The sequence below is a fragment of the Mesoplodon densirostris genome, chromosome 1, assembly GCF_025265405.1.
Source record: "Mesoplodon densirostris isolate mMesDen1 chromosome 1, mMesDen1 primary haplotype, whole genome shotgun sequence".
Lineage (NCBI taxonomy): Eukaryota > Metazoa > Chordata > Mammalia > Artiodactyla > Ziphiidae > Mesoplodon > Mesoplodon densirostris.
The window spans coordinates 7,516,733-7,534,604 of NC_082661.1; the positions used below are offsets into that span (position 1 = coordinate 7,516,733).

Sequence of the window (17,872 nt, forward strand, 5' to 3'; positions counted from 1 at the left end):
AGTGGGTCCTCGCACCTGGGAATCTGCTGTTCCCCAAGCCCAGAGCCTCCAGCCCTTGCACCCAGGCCACGTCCCTTTATCCCTCCTCCGGTTCTGCAGGGCCACCCACGTGAGGCTGGGCCTTTGGGGGAAAGCAGACCATATATCACGTTTCCCCCCAAGTAGAAGCAGGGCCGAGCGTCCTCAGCTGCTTTGAAATGTGCTCCTTGGCGGTGTATTTGCTTTTCAGTGATGCCCTGCATGGTTCTTTCTAGCCCGGTCAGTTGGGAGGGTCTTTCCCACCTGGTCTGAGTGGGTGCTGTTTGCCTTGCCCCCAGTGGGAAGCACCAGCTTTCCAGACAGAACATCAGGTGCTTCTTCCGGGCAGAGGGATTCACCAGGAACACAAGAGGCTCCCTTGGGACTCGGGAGGGTGAAGGAGCCCAAACACTGAAGACCAGGAGCCACCCGGGAAAGGGTGTGTCCAGCACAGCACGGCGGGGGCGTGTGGACTCCAGACACGCCCACCTGGCCAGCGTGTGAGTGTCTAAGAGAATGAGTTTAAACAAGTGATAAAGGGTTCTGGTTTTGTTTTTAAGCTCTGCTGGGCAAAGGAAAAGTATCTGTCACTTTTCTCTGTTGCGGTTCCCCGGTGAGGTACGGAGCCTGCACCGTTCGGGCTGCCGGGACAGTTCCCCCGGGCAGCCCTAAGGAGTCAAAGGACAACAAATGCTTGTCTTTCTGGAGGTACAGAAGTTGTACTTTTTTTTTTTTTTTAACTAGCTGATGTGCGTCCCACAAGTCTAGACCCCTGCTTAAAGGACACACCTCATGCGTGCACACTGGGTTAGCAGCGTTCACCCAGCAAGGCTTGAGTGGGGAGGGGGCAGTGGCCTGGGCTCCCGGGAGCCTGGGAGCTGCCTGCTCGGCCTGCTGTCTGCCCAGCTCTTACCTGAGCTACATGGCCTGAGAGCATCTTACTTGGAGGCCGTGACTCGTTAAGATCCATGTTGTATTTAAGAAACTAATCTACTTGTCAGGGCACTCTGTAGCCATCTGTGGACCGAGCCGCCGGCTGCTTTTGCAGAGAACACTAAAATCAGGGCTGAGGAGTGGCTTCAAACCAGCCGCCCCCCAGCCCCCGCCCCCATGGAGCACACCCAGCCTTCCGGGAGCCCACTTAGTGTGGGTCACCCCCAACAGCCCAGCCCCTGGGTGCTCAGAGGGCCTGGTGAGGCCACATTTCCCCACACTTGTGTTTTTTCTTAATAGCTTTATTGAGAGATATAAACTCAAACGCCTATACCATTCATCTCTCAACGTGCCAGTGTAGTGGTGATTAGTATATTCACAGCTGAGTAGAGGCGCCCGGCTTCCAAAGACCAAGTAGCATTCAAGTTGCTGATAGTCCTAGTGAGGAGAGGGCTGCGTGTGCAGTGACCGCTGGGCTTCCTTCCTACCTGGCTGCACCGCTCATCACGGGGGCCTGTGGGCAGTGCCCTCACAGGCATACTTCAGAGATAACTTGGGTTCTGTGCTGGACCACCACGATAAAGCAAATATCGCAAACAAAGCAAGTTATATGAACTTTTTGGTTTCCCAGTGCATATACAAGTTATGTTTACACTACACTGTAGTCTGGAAAGTGTGCAACAGTGTTATCTTTAAAAACAGTGTTCGCACCGTAATTTAAAAATACGCAGGGAATGGTGACAATAGACTCACTCAACACAGGGTTACCACAAACCTTCAGTTTGTTTTTTTTTTAAAAAAGAAAGAAAAACAACACGGTACCTGCAAAGTGCAATGAAACGAGATGTGCCAGTAGTTGCTGATACACACAGTGATGGCACGGCCATCTGCACTTTCGTTAAAAAATAGTTCACTCCTTTTTATTCCCCAGTGCTAGTTTTAAGCCAGGTTGTTCTGTCTTCAACCTTTAATCCTGCTGTTTTTCTAGTACTTGACTTGGGGCTAGCGCTCAGTCAGGCTCGAGTGAAAGTTTTCTGCTGGGCAAGGTTCTAGATGGCTGGGTGTGTGGACACTGCAGAGCTCAGGTTAGCTGGCCTGTGCTCACCCCTCGGGCGCCCCAGGAACCCTGTCACCTTCCCCGACCTTGGTGCCCTACGTGCGGAGTGAAGAATAGAAAACTTCCTTCCAGAGAGGGAGAGACTGACACGAGACTCCCAGTGACCAGGCCCTCTGGTTCACATCAGATAGGGCTTCTAGGGTGTTCCTGGGAGAAGTCTGAGAGCTGGGGGTTCATTCAGGAAAGTGAGGAGAGAGCTGTTTCAAAAGGCCGCATTTCAAAAGGCTGCACCAGAATCCTGAAACCTACAGTTGGCCAGGCCTTGGAGAAGGGCCCTTGCGAGTGCCGTGGGGAAGAAGCAGCCTAACCCATCACTGGGGGAAGGAGAGGGGGGCTCCAGCCCTGACATAAGGATGCCTGTGACAGTGAATTCATCATTACTGACCTGTCCACAGCTTGATCCCTGCTTGGGGCACCTGCCCTGCAGAAGTCCATCCCCTCTGGGATCTCTCACCTTGATCTGTCCTGGCAAGGCCTGGGGACAAGCCTCGGGGGGTTTCTGCAGCACTGGCGATGCGTCCCTGCTGGTGGAGGACAGGTGGGCTCCCCGCCTTGGCCTTGCCTTGCTGGGCACGTCAGCCAGCTATTGCTGTGTGGCCGATTGCTCCAGAACTTCCTGGCTTCTAGGCAGCTGAGCTCAGCTGGGACTGGACAGTCTGTGGTGGCCTCCCCACCTCAGCTGGGACGGCTGGGCCCCGGCCCCAGGGTCCTTCCTCCCAATGCCTCCCATTCCTCCCCAGCTAGTCTCAGGTTCCTGTGTGAATTTGGATGGTGTGACGCTGACCCCGGAGGCCCAGCCTTGGAAGAGGTGCCGCAGCACCTCTGTCACTCGGTGTGGCTCAGACTGAAGCGCGAGGCCAGCACGTTTCCTGGGGCTGGGGAAGCGGACCCTCCTCTTGGCGGGGGGAGCAGCAGAGTCACATTGGGAAGGGGGCAGGTGTCACAGGCCATCGGGAACAGTGCCAGGTACAGGTGAGGTCCTTGCTGTGTGTGTGGGGTGCAAACCCAGGCACCTGCCGCAGGGCCGAGCCCCACTCGGGGGTCTCTCTCCCCTTCCCCCCCAGAAGCCCACCCTTCTCAGCAGAACAGAGGGCTGTCCCGGAGTGACTGAGGAGGTCTGCGGTCTGCTCCTGGCTGCGGGGACCTTGCGTCCTTCCCCTGGGGCCTCCCTACATCTCCCCGCTTCTTTCCACACTCACAGTATTGGTGGAATGTGTGGAACATTGACCTTCACCTTGCTTTACCCATTCCAAGAGGAGGTTGAGGGCACGTAAGCTTGGCCAGCAAGATGTCAGCTAGCCTTGCAGGGCAGCCCTCAGGGCATTGTGGTCAACAGGGACTCTGAGGCCAAGAGTGCTGGGATCAATTAGTGATGCCTGCCATGAGCACAGAAGAAGAGTGGTTGTGTATCTGCATCCGTCGTCCGGGTTTGCTTCACTTCCTCCTCTTCCTCAGCCCTGAACACACCAAGGTTCGTCATGGCCATTCAGCTCCAGCCTGCACTGAATTTCAGGGTGTTCCGATTTCACTTGTACTGTATTAGACAAGTTGACTTCCACATCTCGGCCCTGATTGAAACGGACTTCACACTCCTGACTTTGTTTGAATTTTAATTTAATTCTATTTTTTGGCCGTGCCGCGTGGTTTGTGAGATCTTAGTTCCCCGACCAGGGATTGAACCTGGGCCCCCGGCAGTGAAAGCGCCAAGTCCTAACCACTGGGCTGCCGGGGTATTCCCTCATGTTCCAGATTTGAAGTACCTTGACGAGAGCTGTTTCTTCCATAAGCCAGATTCCCTGTGTGTTTAGAGGGCCCTGAGGGAGCGTCCACGTCCGGTTACTCTTTGGGTCCCTAGAACCAGGCCAGGCTCTCACATGTCAGAGCTTGGAGGTAAGGAAATGAGAAGGAATGAGGATGGATGGGGTCTAGAGGGTCCAGCCTCAGCCTACACAGCTGATGAGCAGCTGAAAGCCCGTGGGCCGACGTCCACTTCAGTAACTGCCCTTTACTTCCGCCTTGGCCAGGAACCACGCTGTGTTCTATCAGGTCCCGAAGCCAGAAACTGCTCTTGGTCCTCAGCCTCCGGGCTGGAGGTACACTGTTCCTTGGTCATCACCTCCATTCGGAGATGTTTCTGCCCAAGATCCTGGGCCAGCAAGAAAAGGCTCACTCCCCCTCGGGCCAGGCAGGGCACAGGCAGGAGGACACCTCCTGGAGCGGGGAGCTCTTGGGTGCAAAACAAGACGTGAAAAGCGAGGCAACCTGAGAAAAATCGGGTTCTCTGCTGTGGGGGGAGAGGATATCTGCACTTGACCGAGTTTTCAAAACCAAACTGCGGCCTGGCTGCATCCCAGACTGGCCCGGAGGTGTGGGGGGCGGGGAAGTGGACGCAGCTCTCTCGGCCTGGGAGAGCTGCCCAGGGACACCGCAGAGAGGAGACAGTTTGTCAAATGAAAAGGCAGATAGCAGTGTGGGAACAAAGATGAGATTTCCAACGGTAGCTGCATTTTTTTTTAACCTTAAAATAGTGCCACACTTAGCACACTTTTTAAAAAAAAATCTTTATTGGAGTATAATTGCTTTACAATGGTGTGTTAGTTTCTGCTGTATAACAAAGCGAATCAGCTATACATATACATACATCCCCATATCCCCTCCCTCTTGCGTCTCCCTCCCACCCTCCTTATCCTGCCCCTCTAGGTGCTCACAGAGCATCGAGCTGATCTCCCTGTGCTATGCGGCTGCTTCCCACTAGCCATCTATTTTACATTTGGTAGTGTGTATATGTCCGTGCCACTCTCTCACCTCATCCCAGCTTACCCTTCCCCCCCTGCACCCCGTGTCCTCACCTCCATTCTCTACATCTGCCTCTTTATTCCTGCCTTGCCACTAGGTTCATCAGTACTGCTTTTTTAAGATTCCACATGTGTGTGAGCAACACACATCGTGTTGCGAATCACCGCCTTGGGGCCGCTCTCTAGACCACCCGTTCCCCTTCGCCTGCTCACATCGCCCCTCCTGTGAAAGGCGAGGGGAGCTGCTGTGGGGTGGGCACCTCCCCGGGGTGTCTGGGACAGTCATTGCCCTCCCTCACTTTCCAGAACTGCTTTCTGAATCAACTCCAGCCAACTGCAGAACATTTGTTGTTGACAGTTTAGAACAGTTTTTATAACATGGATAAACATGTTTACAAAGCAAGGGAGATGTCCCACTCCAACGTGAGGCTCCGCAGCCTCCTTTCCCAGGCAGGATTCTGCCACCGCAGGCCCTGGGTGGTTGGGTAGACCCCTCAACACAGCCACGTTTCTGAGTTGAAAGCCGAGTCTCAGACAGCGGCTCATTTATGTCCCAAGGTCAGCGTCTGGTTCCCAGTTTGGCCCCAGTCACGAGTTGCAGCTCTAGGTCGTGGAAATGCAAGCATGTGAAATATGCTGCTTATCGGACCCCAGATCTGGTTCTGTGTCTGGCCTTCTGGAGATCAGACTGCTGAGCCCAGCCAGTAAGGGTTGAGCGGTGCTGCTTTGCAGGAAGTGGCCTTTTAATTGGGGGAGCAGCTGCATTCAAGGGGAAGCTGTTCTTTGGGTGGCAGGAGACACGATCAGACCCTTGGGAAGTGGTTCAGGCTAGAGGGCTGCCGGTGTGGGCCTGGTGGGTCCTTCCCTGCCCACTCCAGACCACGCTGGGCTTTGTTGTGGCTGCGTCTCCTCTGCCCGTGTGGCCACCTGCACGTGAGGATGGGAGCTGTGCATGCTGCCTTCCAGGACACCACGCCGGTCCCAGGAGCTGAGAATCCGTTTGATTGATTGCTTCCAGAGGCTCGTGCTAAGTGTGCAGGGCAATTTGCCGTTGGTCTCAGGTCTTCCTAAGGCCTGCACGGGTCTCCCATCTGTGGACCTTTCCAGGTACTTGTTCTGGCGTCAGCTGTCCAGACGACTGCTGCTGCCCAGAGGATCCTGGCAACTGCCCTTGGGCAGCAGTGAAGATCTTTGGGTGGACTTGGGCTGTGTGGTGGGAGGTCCTTTTTCCTCAGTGGTCCCAGCCCCACGTGTGTGTCCTTTGGGGGCCTCAAGGGGTAGTCCCGCTGTACTTGGCCAACCCGTCAGGTGAGCAAGGAGGTGACCCTGCACAGGTGTGGCCATCCGCACATGTGACCGTCATCCCGTTATCGTAGCCAGGCTAGCGTGGGCGTTTGGAGGCTGCTGTGTTGTTGGGATGCTTCATAAAATCTGGTCCGTTGTTAAAGGAGGGCTCCCTGGGGACCTCCCTGGCGGTCCAGTAGTTAAGACTTTGCCTTCCAGTGTGCAGGGGGTGCCGGTTCGATCCCTGGTCAGCGAGCTAAGATCCCACGTGCCTCGTGGCCAAAAAACCAAAACATAAAAACAGAAGCAATATTGTAATAAATTCAATAAAGACTTCAAAAATGGTCCACATCAAAAATATCTTAAAAACAAAAAACCACAAAAAACAAAAGAGGCCTTCCTGCCTGCTGGGTCAAACACGATTATTGCAGCCATTTTCCTTTGGGTAAAACTGCTCAATAACTGAAATCTGAAAGCAGCAAAATCATGTCCCTGAGACAGTTCGGTTCTTGAGTTGCAAGCAACAGAAACAGACTCAGACCTTAGAAATGACGCATGGCTCTGTAGAAAGGATGTCAGCTGAACTCACACGGTGTCCAGAAAGGCCAGAAAGTGGGTCTCGGAAACACCACAGGGCAGCTTTGCGTGGCAGGAGTACGTCATCCCTTTTAGCCAACAGCAGCCCTTTCAGCCTGTGTCGCCTAGGGAAGGAGCAGTTCCAAGAAGAAATCTGGTGCTGTTATCCAAATAAGGTGGCATCAAGGCTGGGTGGCCAGAAAGTTACCGAAGTCCTCCCTGGGGCCCACCCCTTTCCACCTTGGAATTCATGAGGCCTTTGCACTTGGCATTCACTGGACCGCTGGCCACTCTTAACAAAACTCCGGCATCTCAGCCCGGCGTCGTCTTTGTTTTCCACTGAGTGTGTCTAATTGCACAATTATTTGTGTGCAGCTGCAGCTCTAAGCAATACCAGGTCCGGGGCAGACGTCAGAGCTGGCCTCGAGCTGGGGCTCTGCGTCCCTGCTTGTGCCAGAGGGAGCCTGAAACCAGCAAGTAATTGACACCAGGGGAGTCGGCTGAGCTCTCTGCCCTGCAAAGTCAATGCTGGACAAGTTGTTGAAAGCAGTGCACTGGTACACTTTCCCAGGTGTGTCCAGTTGCAGCTGGAATTAGTCTGAAATGGATAGACCGAGTTCATCACTGGAAAGGGGATTGTAGAAAGGGAATGGTCATCTTGACTACAGGGCCACCAGGACCCTCTGACCCTCATTGGCAGGTGTTTCCTCGGCCTCTGCGGGGTCCCTGGTGCTGTTTGAGGCAGTTCTCCTTGTTCCCTTAGCTTGTCTCCTTGACTGTAAAATGGGAATAAGATCAATCAGCGTTGTGTGATTCTTACCAGTCTTGGAGTTTGTGGGGCTTGTTTCTTGGGGTCCTAGCAGTGTCTAGTAGTTGGCAGCCTAGCTTTTGATCACAGACCCGTTTTTCATGACTTCTCATTAAACGTTGTGCCTTGCCTTTCTCCCCTAAATTCCCTTGACCGTAGAGGAAATAGGGCTTCTCCCTCCAGCCTGAGAGCCAGCCCCTAGGTTGGTACCCCATTTTCCATAGTCTCTGAAAGGGTCATTTGCCATCTTAATACCTACAGCTCTTAATCCATAATGTGTCAATTCTGTTGTGATACACTAAAATTTTTTCAAATTGTTAGAAGCACGTTGATTAACGTGAAATGAGATAAAAAGTCTAATTGCACCTTCACCTTCCCAGCATTTCCTGGGGTCTTCTGGGTACCTCTGTCCCCGACTCCAGCAAGACTCTAGGGGCAGAGGGTGCTGGGCACGGTGGCTTGAAAGTAATTGGATTCCAAGGTGTGCAGGTGGCTGAGCCCCTCCTGGAACTGAAGGAGCATGTATGTACGGTATGGCCTCTTTCTTTGCAGAAGCAGACCTTGGCAGTGACCTGGCTAAGCTGTCTCTCATCCTCAGGGCTGGGGGTCCCACGTGGTCCCCGTAAAGCCTAATCCTCAGCATACCCACACTATAGTCCCTGCACCTCATGCAAAACACCTGTGAATCTCGCCCACTCCCACCACCCACCGAGCTGTCCCCTACTCAGCATCCTTCCCCAGCCTGAGCACCTCTGAGCAGCATGATCCCCGTTTGTATCTCCATCTCCTGCCTTACCATAAAGAGCTTGCAGCCGGTATCCAGGCCTCGGGCCTCAGGAACCTTGGGGTCTTGTGGACCAGCCTCAGCTGCATTCTGCATGCCCAGCCTGAACAAGGGCAAAGGGTGGGTTTCGCCAAAGAGAAAGGCGACCCAAGTCCGGGAGGGAGGCGATCGCTAGGCAACCCGGAGTTTGTTTCCCAGGTAACGGGATGCGTGCATTGATGCTGTGGATGGACATGTTGTGGTGAAGGCCCCTCAGCCTCTCCAGACGCCTGCCTTGTGCCCACTGTTGTTTTCCCATGTGGTTGCTTTTTAATTAACAACTCGGATTTCCAGTCGTGATCATGAACTTTAGAAACGTTGTCTGATTAACCCTCCTGCCAGCAACCCCCAGAGTGAAGTCAGGGTGTTCTTCACCCTGTGGGAGGGGCAGCCCGGGGCAGGCGAGCACATCTGCTCACGGTGCCCTGCGGGAGCCCAACCTTGGGCTCCGTAGGAGGTGTGTGGGGCGGGGGGCAGAATCCGGAGGAGGAAAGGGGTCCTTGGGGGCGTGGGCATCTCACTTGGCAGAGAAGGCAGGCGTAGGAGCTTTTGTGCGTCGACCCCGAGTTGGCACCAGCCGCCCCACCTTCCAGCTGCTTCCTCCGGTGAAGGACTTGCCACCTTGTGCCTCCGTTTCCTCTTCTCTAAGGGGGACGGTGGTGCTGTGTCAAGGGTGAAGTGAGAAGGTGTGGGACCCATGCGAAATTACTGCTCCCCCCTTCTCCCTCCGTGGGGGTCTCCGGGGCTCCTGTCCGAAGCTGTCAGCCTTGGTCTTTGGGGGAACCTTCTCTCCTGTGCACACAGCACCTCAGCTCTCGTGGCCCTGTCGGGCAAAGCTGGATGCTAGCAGGGCACTCGCCAGGCCCCCAGCAGCCCTCCGGCCTCGGTGCCTGCTCCCCGCCTGCCGTGTGAGTTGAGGGCTGGTGAGGATGCGGGGTGGGGGATCCCTGTTCCCACTCAGGACAGAGAATGTGGAGGCTCAGCTCCACTTGGGGATCCAGGCCCTGAGGAGGCGGTCGGGCTTTGGCTGCCGCTCGCGGGCTGGGAGGGACCGTGATCACTCGCGAGGCCCAGCCCGGGGCCGCCCAGAGGTGCCGTGCTCACCCCTGGCCACCCCAGCCTGTTCTTCGGAGGCCAGGACAAAAGCCTCTTCTCTGCTCCACATTCAAAGAGATGATTGTCCCCCGATGCTGCAGCTGTGGCGTGGGAGCGCCGTCTGGGGGCATGCGGGATGCCCACCCCCTGCCCTGTGCAGCTCCAGTGGTACTGTGGCCACAGCACCAGACGGGGTGGGGGCTCCTCTTTCAGCATCTAGCCCAAGCGTGTGGCTGACTGGGTCCCGAGCCCTGGTGGCTAAGGAGGGGGCCCCACCCAGTCTCAGGGCTGCCAGTGGGGGGAGCCCTTGCCAGCCGTTCTGAGCTGGGAGGCAGAGGTTCCGCAGATAAGCGTGTCAGCGGCTCCCGCTTTGGCCTGCAGGAGCTCGATCAAGCCCAGTGGCCAAGGTGGCCACCAGAGGAGAGGATAAATAGATTCTGTGTGTGGGGAAGGAGACAAGATGGGCTGAGCTGGGCGTGGTGCAGTGGCCGTGATCAGAGTTTATCTGAACATCTGAAAACCTCGGATGCGTGGAAAGCTGTCTTCTTGTGACTTGTGCTCCGTGACATCAAACACTTGTGATTTGATGAGAAAACGGGAGGTGCCCTGTCCTGGCCACCTCAGTGCTGCAGTTCCTCCCGAAGCCCAGGGGTGTTTCTCCCATGCCCAGGGCGGGGGGGTCATGGTGATTCAACATCGGGGCGCCAAAATCCAAGGCCTTCCCGTGTGAACTTGAAAGGAATGGTTTTGTGGAGAGGAGGAATCGCCCTGGGCTGGTGCGTGTGCCGCTCACATGCCCCTTGTGACGGGTCCCCATGGCGGAGGGCGGACACTCCTCCCTCGTCTGGGTTGCAGGCGCTGCAGCTGCGCTGGGCCGGAGACCCAGCACTTAGGCAGCGCGTACGGAGGCCCACCCCTAGCCTGTGCCCCCCGAGCTATGGGGTCGAGCATCCTTTGTCTCCATCAGAAGCACCAAGACGTGAGACGGCTCTGGCTGGCCTAGGCTGCCTACAAACCATGCTTACTCTGTGGTCCTTTGAGAAATTCTGTTTGGTCTTTTGAGTCCCCGGCAAGCCGCTTGGCCTCACACGCACAGCTTCTCCAGCATCTTGGACGGGCCTCCTCTCCTCACTTGGCCCAGGTGAGAGGGCCCTTGAGCCGTGCCCAGGGCGCCTGTCCCCCGAGGGGTTTCCTCCAGGAAGCTCCCGTGGGATGCCGGTGCCTCTATCGTCTCGTTTCAGTTTGGACCCTCTGGTGCGTGTGTGAAAGGGCAGTGGGAACGGGAGGCACCGCGGAGGGAGGGGCCGAGAGGCGGAGCCTGCTCCGGCCCGGGGAGCCGTGGGCCAGGCCCCCCCTCCCGTGTCCCAAAGGCCTCTGGGCCTTGGTGGTCTAGGGGCATACGGGTAGCCACCGTGCTGTCCGTGGTGGTAGAGGCAGGTGTGGGCCTGACCGGGCCCCTGGGCCCGAGTTCCACGTGGCTGTAGAGCTTGCGCCGCAGTGCTGCCTGTTGGCTACACGTGTGCTCGCGAATGGAGGCATCTCAGCTCCTGCGGCAAGGGAGCTGCACACATGTTGCCGCTCGGTTTCCTTGTCTTATCCCAGCATCCTCCCCGGAGGGGGAGGCACATGGACGGGGGGGGGTGCGGTACCTCATTGGGAAGCACGGTCGCTGCGCTGCCCCGTGGGACGGCCACTTCCCTCACCCACCCCTCCCGTCCTGTCCCCACCTCCCAGGTATCCGCCCCCAGATCATGAACGGCCCCCTGCACCCGCGCCCCCTGGTGGCGCTGCTCGACGGCAGAGACTGCACCGTGGAGATGCCCATCCTGAAGGATCTGGCCACCGTGGCCTTCTGTGACGCACAGTCCACTCAGGAGATCCACGAGAAGGTGGGCCCCCTCCTCACCCAGCCCGCCGCTCTGGTTCCCCCAGGCCGGGTGGCGGCAGCTGGCATTCCGCGGGCAGGTGCTTGGTGCCGCCGCCGCCCTGCCGGGTCCCCCGCCTTTCCACCCTCAGGTCCCTGCTGGCCAGTCCCTCTCACCTCCGTGGGCCCCCCTGACCACGCCTCCACTCCCCCCACTCCCCTGGCGTCCCCGAGCAGGGCCCTGAGCAGCACAGCCGGGGTCCCCTCGCCTGCGGGAAGCTGGCAACACCCAGGCCGCGTCCTAGCTGCCCGTTTTCCCGCTGGAATCCTCTCTTGCGTGTTCGAGGGCGACGGGGGCCTCCAACCTGTGCTCTGCTCGCCCCGTCACAGGTTCTGAATGAGGCTGTCGGTGCCATGATGTACCACACCATCACCCTCACCAGGGAGGACCTGGAGAAGTTCAAGGCCCTGAGAGTGATCGTGCGGATAGGCAGCGGGTACGACAACGTCGACATCAAGGCTGCAGGCGAGCTCGGTAAGTGCCCGGCGGGCGCCCGGCGAGTGCCCGGTGAGGAGTGCCCGGTGAGCGCCCGGTGAGTGCCCGGTGAGTGCCCAGCGGGCGCCCGGCGAGTGCCCGGTGAGTGCCCGGCGAGTGCCCGGTGAGTGCCCGGTGAGTGCCCGGCGGGCGCCCGGCGAGTGCCTGGTAAGTGCCCGGCGGGCGCCCGGTGAGTGCCCGGCGGGCGCCCGGCGGGCGCCCGGCGAGTGCCCGGCGAGCGCCCGGTGAGCGCCCGGCGAGTGCCCGGTGAGCGCCCGGCGAGTGCCCGGCGGGCGCCCGGTGAGTGCCCGGTGAGTGCCCGGCGGGCGCCCGGTGAGCGCCCGGCGAGTGCCCGGTGAGTGCCCGGTGAGTGCCTGCTGGGGCAGAGGCGAGCCAGAACAGAGAGCGCACAGTGCCTGCTTCCGGCTGGAGCGAGGGGGCTGGTTCCACAGGGAACCTGGCCAGGCACACCTCCAAATACGCAGGAAGAAGCGTCCTGCTGGGTTCAGAGGCCTCACCTTGGGACCTGTGGGGCTGGGCCGGGCTGTGTCACTTGGGAAGGATGCTAAGCCAGACAAGCCACAGGCCCTTCCCTGCAGAGGGGATGGTGAGTTGCCGCACCTCCGTGTTGACTGGCCAGGACCCATCAACCTGAAGTTAACTTGGGCTGGGTGCACAGCTCAGGGTTTCTGGGTCTCCTCCAGTGCTGGGAAGGCACTGTCTCCCCAAGGGCTGCTGTCCACACAGGAACCTTCCTAGGTCAGGACCAGTGCAGGTGGACCACTGCACATCCCCTCCTGCCCATCCCTTGCCTGCAGAGGCGGCAGATGGACACCCAAAGGCAGGGCTCCCAGCCGCTTTCCAGACCCCGGGCTGCAGGCGCCCCGAGGGGCGGGCCTTGGCGTGGCGGCCTCCCTGTCCCGGCACCTGGCGTGGGCTCTGAGCGTTCGCAGAGGCTCAAGGGGCCACGCTTTGACAGCAGGAGTCCCCAGGCTGTCCTGCTGTCTTTGGAGGAGCCAGAAGGGTCCTTCTAGACTAGCCCCTGTCTGGTGACTGTCCTTCCTGTTTTTGAAACATGCCGGCCAGGCACCCAGTGTGTGGGGCTGAGGTCTGCCTGGTGCCCTGCAGCCATGAGGCTGAGAAGGGGTACCTCAAAATGGTCAGGAACCCAGGCCTTTATGCCCCTGCCTGCTCCCACCCCAAGCCAGCCTCTCAGCCCCACGGAGCCAGTGCTCCAAAAGCAGGCCAAGTGTATGCAGTGCCTTGCCTGGTCAGCTCAGCACCATACCTGAGTGTGAACGCCCACAAGCGTGTGGTGTGACGGCTCCGGCCGCAGCCCACAGACACCCACCCGCCTGCTGCTGCTTCAGCCCAGGGCACCCCAGTGGGCTGCAGCCTTCCCTCCACCCCTTGAGGGCCCAGCCTGAGGGTGTGAGTGAGGGCTGCAGATTTGTTTTAGCAGTTAGTTCCCCTGCTTGCATCGGGGCTGCACCCAGTTCCTGAACCACGGGGTAGGTAAGTCTTGTGGGTGCGCGTGGCGGCGGGCGGGGCGGGGCGGGGTGTGCAGGCCTCGGGGGGCCTGTTCTGAGTGGCGCTGGGTCTGGTCTGATTCTTCGTGATGGCGCCGGGCTGCTCTGCAGAGCGGCGGGTGGCCTGGGAGTTGTGGCTACGGCAGGTTGGGCTTGCCTCCCAGGGTGAAGCCCACGGATAAGGCAGGAGGTGGTCACGGCCCCGCAGGTGCTGTTCTCCCCCTCCCGTCCCGAATGGGGCGCTGGGCGGTGGTGGCTCCGAAGATTGATCCTGGTTTTCCTGGGTCACCCCTGGCCAGTCTCCATCATCTCACCCCCTTCCTTGTGGGGGTCACTTGACCCTGCACAAGAGGAGAAGGGGTTTGGACAGCGGTGGCTTCCCACATGCACCCCAAGCCTTTGCTTCCAGCCTCAGCATCACTCTGAGTCCCTCTTTGTCGCCACGGAGAAACTTGGGAGGATGCGAGTCTTCAGAAGCATGTCTACTGTAAACTGACATTTTCCCGTTTTCCCTGGCCCTGAGAAGAATGTTTTTGTTTGAAAACAAATGTTTTTTGTACTCTTGATGGAGCTGAAATCTCGAGTTCGAGCGGTGACAGAGAATGTGGCCCGACACCCCAGGTGGCTCGCGGTCCTTTCCCTTCACCTACCTCCCGTCTCTGCAGCATCTGCCCCTCGTGACACCACCACCCGCAATGTGTGCGACACTGGGCTTCCTTGCCAGGTCCCGGCCACTTCTCTCTGGGGGGCGGGGGAGGGGGAGAGATGGGATCGGAGGTGCCCGCAAGGGAACGTCCCATCTCCGCAGTTGTAGAAGCTGCCTCGCGGGCAGACTCGGGGCCCGGGTAGGGCGGCCGTGTCCCCAGAGTCCCCCCAACAGAGGCCTGCCGGGGGCCTGCGATGTTGAAAGATGTAAACAGCATGTCCGCGGTGGCCTTTTCATTGATCCTGGTCCAATTTGATAAGGGAGCTGCTTCGGGGACATCTGCTGGGCCGTTTTGAAGGCAGTTTTCAAACGTGGACTCTGCAGAAGGAAAATGGGCCCCTGTCCAGCCGTCCTTTGTCTCCAAATGCACTTGGCAGCTCACTCCGTCAGCTGGCCTGTAGTGAGGACACAAGAGCAGGCGGCTCAGGTCTCTGCCCCTCCTGGTGACGTCCGGGCCCACGGCCTGTGTCCCCGGGAGGGCAGCTCCCCTCCAGCGTTCCCTGGAGGCCATTCCTGAAGGCTTCGGGGCCCAGGGCACCTCGCCTCCGGCCCTGACACGATGGGTGAGGTGCTTCCTGTTCAGAGCAGGGAGGGGCTGTGGGCCGCCCGCCTCAGGCGAGGACAGCACCTGGGCAAGTAGAGGGGTCCCCCCCATCTGTAGTGTCACCCCAAGGTCCAGGAGGAAGCAGTGGGAGGTTGGAAGGTTGCTGGAGGGAGCTATAGGGCCCAGACTGAGCACCGAGCACTGTCACTCTGGGAGCCTTTCTGGCCAAGCTCGTTAATCTGGCGTCCAGCCTGGTCCAGTTCAGAAGGCGTTAGAGCAAAGAGCAAAAGCATCAGCTGAGGGGAAAAGCAGCTCAGCTCTTGGGCTCGGACTTTGGGTCCACGAGGGCTGCAGTCTTGCTCTGTGGGTGCCAGCAGCTGGTCCTGATGGCATTTGGAGAATCACCCTGAAGGTATGAAGAACAGATTAGAAGGAGTTTCCCCTCAAGAGGGTGGTCAAGGCTGTAGAGTTTCAGCCATCAGGGCAGGAGGTCTCAGGGGATGCCAGCAGCACCTCCTCCCAGGCCTTGGGGCACCCCAAGCCCATGTATCCGCTTTCCCAGACCTTGGTCTGGGCTCTCCATACAGGCACAAGAGCCAAGGAGCTAAATTTCAAAGTTGTAGTGCAGAGGCGGAGAGATGGCCCCACTGCAGTCCCTTGTCCCCTGGGTGGGCTGGTGCGGTGCTTTATCTCTCACGGACACACAGATTCTCTCCTCCAGCCTCATCACATCTCGTCCCACCTCCCAGGGCGCAGGGGGGCCCCTGGGCCTGGGCAGTTGACTGCGTCTGCAGCAGAAGGTCCACACTCGGCTGTTCTTCTGCTGGACCTTCCCCCTGGGCTTCAGGCAGAACAGATCAAGCCCCACGAGGAATGGAAATTGTCCCAGCTGCCAAAAGATTTTCTTATACCACTGGCATCTGCCTCCGCCTCTCCAGACTGCAGTAATCCCGACTTCTAGTCTAGCCCCAGATCCTGTGCTTGGTTATTTCAAATGAAGTGGGTGCTGCAAGACGATTGACTTGCAGCTCGTGGAAGGTTTGTCAGCCTGGATCTCAAAACCTCATCCCCTGGCAGGTGGGGCAGCACATGGATGCTTTCACCCTGGGGGCTGTCTGTCCTCCTGAAGGGGTCACTGAGACCCCGGACCTCAGGGCAGCCCTCCTGGGGTGGCGACCCAGCTGCTGGTAAGGGTTGCTCCACGCATTTGGTCCCGTTTTCTGTCCGGTGGAGCTGCAGGTGCTCTCTGCTCACGCTCCTGACCCGAGAAGATAGAGGAATGCAGGCGCCTTACAGGTGGCCTGGCCCTGCATCCCTGGCTGTGACTCCTGGGGTCCCAAAAGGGACGTTTTGAGCTGGGCCAGCATGCTCCCTGGCCACCTATGTCCCTCCTTGGAAAGCGGCTTGACTGGCAGACCCCAGGCCTCGCCAGGGGAGCGGGGCTGGATCTAGGCCCGCCGGCCGTCTGTGTGGCCGCCCCTCCCACATCTGGCAAACATTCTTCCCCCAAACGCCCTCCCACTGAGGAAGGTCAGTGCCGGGGTCCTTCCTGCCTGAGACTTGGGGTAGTTCTCCCTGCGGTCCTCAGCTGCTGGCTTCCTGGTGCTGGGAGACGCTAACCCTTCATCTCTGTTCCTCACACAGCCTGAGGGACCATCTTCACCAGCTGCCCTCAGCCCTGAAAGCTCTTTCAGAAAGCAGGGCGGGCACCTGTCTGCTCTGTTGTCTTTCTGTCAGAGCGGGAGGGTGACTAGAGTCCACTGAGCGAATGTGGGGCTGGATTCAGACATAGGCTCCATCCTGCCCCAGCCCACGGGCCTGGAAGGTGTTAACTTTCTAATTCTTCTGTCTGGCCTTTAAAAAACAAACAAAAAAACAAGTAATAACATGTTCATTGCATTAGACTCTTAAAATACCATAAAACAAAAGGCCGGTCTCCATTACCCCAGCCCCAGCCTGGGAGAAGGATCCAGGAGGTTGCATTGCCAAGAGCCTCTGGTCTCCTGGACCCCAGAGACCGTCAGGACGCTAGCTTCCTGGCGCTGGACGGGGATGGTGGATGGAGCTGGACCACTGCTCGCTTCCCAGGGACGTGGGGCCTGGAAGCACTGGGTGGGCCGGACATGGGGTCAGCAGGGGGCTGGGGGGTTGAGCCAAGCCCCGGACAGAAGTCCTCCTGGGATGGCTACGGGGCTGGAGGTCCCTGGGCCTCAGAGCAAGACGGTCTGTGTGCTCTAGATGACAAGCAGGCCTCGGAGAGCCTCACCTGCCCGGGGCCATACACGTAGTCAGTGGCTGAATGGGCCACCTTTGCCACCCCAGCCCCTCAGCTGGGTGGACTGGGAGCCCTGGTGCTCCCCCACAGAGCTTGGGGTTCTCATCCCAGTGCCTGGCTCTTGTCGTTTCCAGGGATCGCCGTATGCAACATCCCATCCGCGGCAGTGGAAGAGACGGCCGACTCCACCATCTGCCACATCCTGAACCTGTACCGGCGGAACACGTGGCTGTACCAGGCGCTGCGGGAAGGCACGCGGGTGCAGAGCGTCGAGCAGATCCGGGAGGTTGCCTCGGGGGCAGCCCGCATCCGCGGGGAGACGCTGGGCCTCATCGGCTTCGGTACGTGCACCTGCTCCGCAGGGACCGCCTGGGGGAGGCAGGCCTGGCCCTGGAAGTCGGGGTGCCTGTGGGAGGGGCTCGCTCGGGCCGGAGGAGGTCCCTTGCCCTTGGCCGAGCTGCCTGGGGTGGGAGGTCAGAGGTCAAGACTGACCAGGGAACTCGCCCGGAGGTAAGATCTGGGCTGCTTCTGGAAGAATGGGTCTGACGTCGGCGGGAGGGCGCCCCCAGGAAGGCGCGTAACTGCCCCGGGGGGGTAGAGGGTGAGGGGCTGGTAGCTGAGTGTAGACCCAGGCAGTGGGCAAGGCCCACCTGCAGGTGCCAGGTGGGGGTGGCAGTGGAGTCACTGAAGGATTTTTGCGCCGGAAGGTGGCGCGGTCAGGTCAGCAGCTTGGAAAGCTCCCCCAAGAGAGGGGGCATGGTAAGGCCTCTGTCCGCGGTGACACGGCGGGCGGCCCTGGGAGTGCCTGGGGCCGGTTCCTCAGGAGGAGGTGCGCCGCGGTGGAAAGCAGCCTGGCTGCCACGGCTGTTGGCAGCACTGGGCCCTGAGTCAAGCCCCGACTCGGCAATCGGGAGCTGGCCGGGTGGGCTTGCTCGTTGCTGAATCTCAGTCCCACCGCTCACCGGCTCTG

General features: G+C 59.1%; 1 protein-coding gene across 8 annotated transcripts in view; it reads left to right on the forward strand.

The window, feature by feature from the left end:
* Positions 1 to 17,872, forward strand: part of CTBP2 (C-terminal binding protein 2) — a 162,639-nt gene that overhangs the window by 136,745 nt on the left and 8,022 nt on the right. For all 8 annotated transcript variants that reach the window (XM_060098430.1, XM_060098428.1, XM_060098433.1 and 5 more), the window contains 3 exons: positions 11,184 to 11,338; positions 11,704 to 11,848; positions 17,037 to 17,243. In XM_060098430.1, coding sequence (XP_059954413.1) covers positions 11,184 to 11,338; positions 11,704 to 11,848; positions 17,037 to 17,243 — 507 coding nt within the window. The remainder of the gene's footprint in view (positions 1 to 11,183; positions 11,339 to 11,703; positions 11,849 to 17,036; positions 17,244 to 17,872) is intronic.